The sequence below is a fragment of the Barbus barbus genome, assembly GCF_936440315.1.
Source record: "Barbus barbus genome assembly, chromosome: 38".
NCBI lineage: Eukaryota > Metazoa > Chordata > Actinopteri > Cypriniformes > Cyprinidae > Barbus > Barbus barbus.
Window position 1 is genome coordinate 10,871,987 of NC_136716.1, and position 8,300 is coordinate 10,880,286.

Genomic DNA, 8,300 nt, shown 5'->3' on the forward strand with positions numbered 1-8,300 from the left:
TAATTCTGTGTCAAAGTCTGCTGAGGACAGTAGATTGTCAGAGCATCACCCCAGCTTTCTGGAATTTGTTGTTGATTTTACAGACACGTCTTTTAGGATTCATTTTCACAGCTTTTATGATTTGTCTGTCATCAACTACTGTTGTTTTCTCAGCCGATCAGGTCATTGTTGGTTGCTGGTGTCGCTGGTGGTTTCCAAACTCTTGATTTCTCCATGCCCTTTGTTTTTGCTAGAGCTCTAACTGACTTCCTCTTTTCTTTTTGCATCCAAATTGCTTGCTTTTCTCTCAAAGTCAGCTCCCTCATCTTCATCCTGGTTTGTGTGTGTCATCATCGAATGCAAGATTCAGAATACAGAAGTAATGGATATAACTGATACGACACATTCCCTGCTTTTAATATCTGAAGAATTAATGCAACATGACACAGCTGATCACTTAGAAAGACCTGTGAGGCAACTGTTCCAATACTTATGCTCACATCAGATAGAGGGATGAAACTCTAAAAGAGCTGAACTTCTTAGCTGGTAAAACATCTATGTGTTGAATCACCCAATAATAAAATGTGATATTCTGAACTCATATTCATCTTTTAATCATGTTTGTAAATGTCTTGACTCCACAGCCAACAGAGCAATTTTGTCTTTACTGTTCCAATACTTTTGGAGGGCACTGTAAGTGTGAGGGATGAAGTGTGTGTGTATGAGTCAGTGAGATGAGTGTTATAAAAAAATTGCACATTAAGTCAACACTCATTTTATGTTGTAAGAATCAGTGCACTAATAAATATATAGTGCACTAATTTTTATGACATAAAATGAACTCTAACTGAATGTGCAATTTTTTTAATAACCCTTTTTTTTATAATACAACCCTCTTACCTACTCATATACACACTCTATCCCTCTCACATATGTATTTACCTCTCCCCACACACATGATATTTTTATGACACTGATAACAGAACCCTTGCACAGTATCTTGGTTGAGGAACCACATCATTTCCCTTTCTTGCTGGATAACACACTCACATACATACAAACACGCATACATATTTATATGTTACTGATATCTAAGTAATAACGTGCCTGTGTACAGTTCAAAACGCATAAGCATGCTGAACCGTTGTTTACACATGCACACAAACGACGCACACATTCAAGTTGTCCGCGTTTTAAAGGGTAACTAAACCCCTGCTCAGAGCCTAACTCCACCCACTGGTAATATTTGAAAAATTAAACTGCAGTAGCCACCGTTCAACCTGAAGAGGGCAGCACTCAGACGTTTTTACACCACATATTGTAGAATTAAAACACTTTATAACCAAATGTCAAAACATTTATTCGAATCAATGCACAGCACTAATAAAGACACAGTCTTACAGATCATTAACTCAAAAAAAGTTGTTTTAGGGTTTAGTTTTAGGGTTTTTAGTTTAGTCGTCGTAAAGACCAACGTTTTTTTTACTTGCCAACACAGCAAACTTCTTCTTTTTGGCGGTTTGCAAACAATTCGACTTATCTTCTTGTCGATGCTTCTTCCTGTTTCAAAATAAGTATGTGACAGTCTATGATTTGGACACAGGCGTGGCTTGTGACGTCATGCTTGGATATGGGCGGGGTTGGATGTCCACTGCAGGCTGCAGCGAGACCTCCTCAATAAACTGGTGTGTGGTGGGCGTTCTAGCGCAATATGGCCGCTGTCGCATTATACAGGTGGATGCTGCACATTGGTGGTGGTTGAGGAGACCCCCCCCTTCATGTAAAGCGCTTTGAGTACCCAGAAAAGCGCTATATAAATGTAACAAATTATCATAAAAATTTTTGAATGTCTCAGTACTTGATTTGTCTCTCTTTTGCTTTAATGACAGCAGCACTGTAGCAGAACAACTATACAAAGTTGTGTAAAACCTGTTAATCATGTTAAACCTTTATTTTTTTTATTTTCAGTTCCATGTTTTGAATCCCAGGGCCCGGTTTAAAAAAATGTTTAAACTGAATCAGAACAATCCAGGGGTCTGTACCATGAAAGTGGCTTGGCTTTTAGCTGTGTTCATTGCCATAGTAACTTACACTCCATGGCTATGTTCTGAGTTAAAGATCTCAAACTGAAAACGGATCAATCAGATGTGAGCAAAGTGACACGTCTGACACAAAAAAAGTCACTCCCCAAGTTTCTCTTGTTCCAAATTAAAGGTCACTAGTACTAAAAAAAAAATTGTTTGGCCAAAATCAAAAATTTATTAATTTTATATGATTTATATAATTATGATATATATTATTATTAATCCATTACACACAAGCAATTTTAGTTTAAGTTATTATAAATCATTTATTTTAAATTAATGTTAATATATACAGATTGTATATAAATAAGCTGTAGAATCAATAGTTAACGCTTTAAAAATGACTGACCTTACATGTTCGAGTCTCTATCGCTGTATATTTCCAACTATATAAACTAACTTAAGTTTCACTTGTGACTGCACTGATAAAGCAAGACTATTTCTTTAATTTGTCCTCTTTCATGAACAAGTACTGTTTCATTGTAAATGCATTTAAATTCATCATTCTTCAATGTCTTCAACCTTTAGCAAAACCTTTAACCAAGGCTTGTGATTGGCTGTTCGCCAGTGATGTCACACAATCATGTGCATATGCTCCACAAACTCAGAATCAAAGCCTGAGTTGACAAAGAAAGTTGATGATTAGCATCATGGTACCAACAAAACCAGATTGGAGTGGTTTGGTTTTGTCAACTTGAAATCCTGTAAATCTGAATTTGTTCATCTACCATCATGGTACAGGCCCCAGGTTTGGAAATCCCATGTTTTGCTATTGAGGATCAGGTAATCCATTTTACCATCCATTTTTAACATTACATCATTCAGATCCATACACAAATTTTCAAATGCAGATTATCAGTACTCTAAATGGAACTCCATATTACAATGAAGGCTACTAGCTATAAAAGATGAACTACAGTTAGAATAGCCAATGTTGGGTCACTTTGTGTTTTGATTTGAAGAGACAGAAAATTGCAGACTTAATGAATACAAACATCCGCATCCATTTTCAATTTCTTTTAAACAGTCAAGCCTCTCATCTGATTCACAACAAATAAATAAAAACAAACAAAAATACATGCAATAAAATGTTTGGTTCATCTCTTATGATTATGTCATCGTAATTAATAAAAAGTGACTAATGACATTTAAAATTAAATCTATTATTTTACTTTGATATTAACAGCTGTTTGAGTGATTATGTGGACAACAATATATATTTTTTACTTTTATGTACTGAAAAGCTTTATAGATAGCCTACTCTTATTTTATCTGCTTTATCACCGTAACAGTTAAACAAAGCAAGTGTGAAATATAAATGTTTGAATAAATATTTTATTACATTTGGTTCCTGAAAAAATCCAACAAAAAAAATGCTGGGCTTTTTTTTTGGATCAAAGGTATCCCAATCTTACTAAAAAAAAAATTACAACACATACCAAAGGTTTGATCCAGATTAAATCCATGATTTCAGATTTCTTTTTTTTCATTTGAACAACCCATTTCCAAGATTGTATCCAATCTGATGTGGTCTTTGACTTTTATAAAAACCCACCCGGTGAACTACCCACTAGAAAATGCACAGTTATTATTCAAATAAAATATAAAAACTTCCAAGCTTTCTGTTAAATTGCTTTCATTACAAAATGACAAATGATTTGGCACTGTATAACCATAATTCTCTTTGGCAAATAAAACAAGAACAAACATAAATCATTCTTAAAGCACAAATGTCACCCCCCTTTGGCAATTTAGTAATAAATAAAGCAACATATTAAACCTTGAACCACAACATGAAGAAAAAAAATAGAATAAAAAATACAACAAAGATGCAGTCTTTGCAAGTGCACGGTAATTGATCCTTGTAATCCACTACTTAACCTAACTCAAAGTTCAGTGTTCCTGAGGTTTGACTGAGGCACATTACATTCCTTATTAAACTCACAGCCATTAAGGAGCTTTGAGTAATGCTTTCTGACCGTTTCATACAGTGGAGCCGAATGGTTCATGTTGGGAAAGGTTATTAACTTCTCATTGAGAAACAATTGTATTCTGAGTCCATCACTGCATTCGTACAGGACAAAGACTAAGTTTGCAGCATACGGTACAATCTGACTGGAGCGGAATGTGCGGTAGTGCTGCAATGAAAAATTCTCTGCTGTTAAAGGTTTTTCATCCTTAAAGAAGGACATCAAAGATAGCAGAGGCAGCAGGGTTTCACCATGTCCAACCTGGATGCTGGCAGTCTTTTTTACCTCTCCAAATCTGTTAGATTACAGGAGACAGGAAAACCACAAATGAACACAAACATCAGTATGGTCTATGGAGTGTTTTAAGTGGACAAATACACCACGAATGGGATGGGAACCAGTCCACATCTCAGTCTCCTAACCTGTAGTCATTAGCAGCCTTATCAAGACGCTTGAAAATATCATGAAAGAGAGGGCAGCTGGATTTACGGTTGATGTCATGTCCATATCCCCTCTTCCAGTACTGTTTCAGGTCATTTTTGTACTCCAGGACCTAACAAGAGGCAAAAAACATGTTACTGGATAAGAGAACATACAGTTGGTTGCCAAGTTTAATGCGGTTGAGAAACTCAGGAGAACTCTAAACTCAATAAATCTATTTTATGAGCTCAAGTGTAATCTTAAATTCAGAGTATTCCCTAAACTGCAATTTTTATGTAGTTGTCATCACTGCAATAGCAAGGATGTAATAAATGCTGAATAAAAACAGATGTATGACATATCTAATTAATATTTGAATCTTAATACCATTCATTAGATCCACTGAAAATGGAAGTGTTTAATTTCCAACCAGACATACTGTACGTACTTGAGCGTCAGACTCATCCAGCAGATCACACCAGGGGGAGTTCTCTGATTTGATGGCAAACTCATAGGAACACAAAAAGAAAGCTGCCTCTGCCATATCTAGCAACAAATTTGAAATCAAGATTTAGGATTATTGTAATTGACACATTTACCTTTAGCAATTACAGCTGAACAGTCAGACAAATTGTCCATTAATATAAAAAGCAAAATTACCTGGGGTGAATTGATTGTATGGAATCTGAAGGCGATTGGATATTTTCCTCCGTACTGCATCCATTTCTGCTGAAGATTTAAAGCGTTCTACCTCCTTCAAAGCGGTTTTGTTTTTCTCAACACTTTCAACAAATCTCTCGCAATGGTCAAAGAATCTCATGAGTGAATCATCCACATAGTGTTTGTAATCCATATCTATAAAACAAAAAGTGTGGTTACTTGAACAACAGTTACCAAGGACCATTACTTCAACTATAAAGTTTACTGGATTACAGGTAAACCACATCTGGTGCAGAGTTGTTTAAACAGTACACAAAGATTATAATAAACACTTTATAGCAAATATACCAAGGAAATTTCTCATTGTGTTTCAGTGTCTTTATACACTAGCCCTAAAAGTGCTGTAGTCGACTGAGAATTCAGCAATCTACCTTTGTTTACTACCAAGGTGGGGCTCAAAAATATTTGACCCCACTGAATCTATGAGAAAAAAAGTCTACAACTTTAATTTAAATCTGAAAATAAATAAAGTTGTGGTGCTATTTATATGTAAAGGAAAGCACTATGAAGTAAACGTTAATAAAAAATATTTAGGATTTTACTGGAAATCTTCTGGATTTATTGGTCATTAAGTAAGGATCTAAACTTGTGTGAAACATAAAAAGCATATTTGGAGATATGTCCCATTGATTTTCTGTCCATACAACGGAAGTCTGTGGTCACCAAAACTGTTTGGCTACTAACTTAACATCTTCTAAAGTCATACAGGTCATGAATGACATGAGGGTGAGATATAATTTTTATTTCTGGATGAACTATCCCTTTAAGATGTTTAATAAGAGATCAACAAAACATCGAATAAGTAAGGGACACTAAGCCTACCCTGAACATCCCAGAGTCGGTGAAGACCCTCTTGAAAAGCTTCAACACTATCAACACAGCGATGCTTGGAGCTGGTGATGAACTCAATGCGGTTGGCACGGAGATGATCCTCGGAAATCAAAGTGGGGAACGACTGCGCCAGTCTCATAGCCAAATGCCGATGGTCATCGCGCCCTTTCTCCACCAGTCTGCCGTCCATGTCTTCAGTGTACCACATCTTCCATGTCTTAATATCATTTAGCCATGAGGCTGAACCCGACGCGTGAGACACGACCAGATCAAACAATCGCGCGATCTTTTTCACATTTTTGGTGGTTGGATAGCGCGTCCCGTGACGTATAACCGACACCATATGAATGGCACGGCTATCTGGAGAGGGGGGAGCTACCAGTGATTTGTTTACTAACAAAATGTCATCTAATAGATGTGAGTTCACTTCCTCGTACCTGCCTTTTGTTCCAAAGTGATGCGCTATCGCCGGTATAGTTGGCCTGGCAAGTTTAGAGAATGACAAACCAACCATAATGCACAAAGAAATGTTAAGAAAGTTCGCGAGGAAGTAATTTGTTTTCATTTCTGGATGTGCGATACCTGATTCACCTAAAATACCCGTAGCTTGGTCACCTGTTCATTCAATCAGGGTTGCCAGGTCTGCGTAACAAAACCAGTCCAATTGCTACTCAAAAACATAATCGCGTTCCGGGGCATACCTGCGAACTTGGCAACAGAGCATTCACTGGCTAAAAAAATGTGAAGCCAGCATCAAAATCGAGATACAAAACTTTCCGGGTTAAAAGTACTTTTTATTTTATTTTATTGAACATATTGAACAGAATATACATATACAATGGCACCGATAAATGTAAATAAATAAATCTTAAGCAAGTCACATATGCAATATAGATGCAAAGTACCAATAAACATTTTGAGAAAGAAAAGGAGAAAAAAAAGGGGAGGGGTATAAGTAGGGGTCTTTTAAATCCTCTTCAAATAAATCAAGTTTGCCCAAAATTTGCCCAGAATCAACATTATATTATTGAAAAAAATAATTCCTTTTATCATCATAAGGCATCTTTACACAGCAAAGGCGGCACAGAAACCAAATCTGAAGCGGCATAAAACCACGAATATGTGCATTTACACAGACCGTTTAATGCTGTTCTGAAGCGGCATAAATGCATTTACACAGACCGTTTAATGCTGTTCTGAAGCGGCATAAATGCATTTACACAGACCGTTTAATGCTGTTCTGAAGCGGCATAAATGCATTTACACAGACCGTTTAATGCTGTTCTGAAGCGACATAAATGCATTTACACAGACCGTTTAATGCTGTTCTGAAGCGACATAAATGCATTTACACAGACCGTTTAATGCTGTTCTGAAGCGGCATAAATGCATTTACACAGACCGTTTAATGCTGTTCTGAAGCGGCATAAATGCATTTACACAGACCGTTTAATGCTGTTGTGAAGCGACATAAATGCATTTACACAGACCGTTTAATGCTGTTCTGAAGCGGCATAAATGCATTTACACAGACCGTTTAATGCTGTTCTGAAGCGACATAAATGCATTTACACAGACCGTTTAATGCTGTTCTGAAGCGACATAAATGCATTTACACAGACCGTTTAATGCTGTTGTGAAGCGGCATAAATGCATTTACACAGACCGTTTAATGCTGTTGTGAAGCGACATAAATGCATTTACACAGACCGTTTAATGCTGTTGTGAAGCGACATAAATGCATTTACACAGACCGTTTAATGCTGTTCTGAAGCGACATAAATGCATTTACACAGACCGTTTAATGCTGTTGTGAAGCGGCATAAATGCATTTACACAGACCGTTTAATGCTGTTGTGAAGCGGCATAAATGCATTTACACAGGAATTAAAATTGTGGGAAACATACCTTTTAAAATAACTACAATTTTAAAATTAGTTTTAGCAAAAACAAATACTATAAAATTAATAACAAATATAAAAAATAACAAATATTGTAAAACACGAAATAAAAACACGACATTTTAAAATGTAAAAACGTTAAATTTATATTTCCTGCATGTGTTACAGTGTATCGGGCGCTGGACGGTTTGCCACAATGTTAGCTTCTGTGGTATTGACAGTTATTTTCTTTTTCTCAACAAAATTGTTCCAATTGGAAAAAACACGTCACTGCAGCTGCCGTTAGAAGTCCCGGTTGCTATAGAAACAGTCAGGCTCTGAGACGCGCGCTCAGGACTGCGCATGCGCACTGGCTGATCTAGCCTGAGAAATAAGCTTTTTATAACGCTATTTGA

At 36.5% G+C, this 8,300-nt stretch overlaps 1 protein-coding gene across 1 annotated transcript; it reads right to left on the minus strand.

Moving 5' to 3' along the window:
• Positions 1-3,066: 3,066 nt before the first annotated feature.
• Positions 3,067-6,733, minus strand: LOC306857724 (multiple inositol polyphosphate phosphatase 1-like). Its single transcript, XM_079397836.1, has 5 exons — positions 5,996-6,733; positions 5,114-5,308; positions 4,902-4,999; positions 4,456-4,586; positions 3,067-4,328 (listed from the first exon to the last, which is right to left on the minus strand). The coding sequence occupies exons 1-5, from the start codon at positions 6,567-6,569 to the stop codon at positions 3,950-3,952; spliced, it is 1,377 nt and encodes a 458-aa protein (XP_079253962.1). The 5' UTR covers positions 6,570-6,733; the 3' UTR covers positions 3,067-3,949.
• Positions 6,734-8,300: the final 1,567 nt, after the last annotated feature.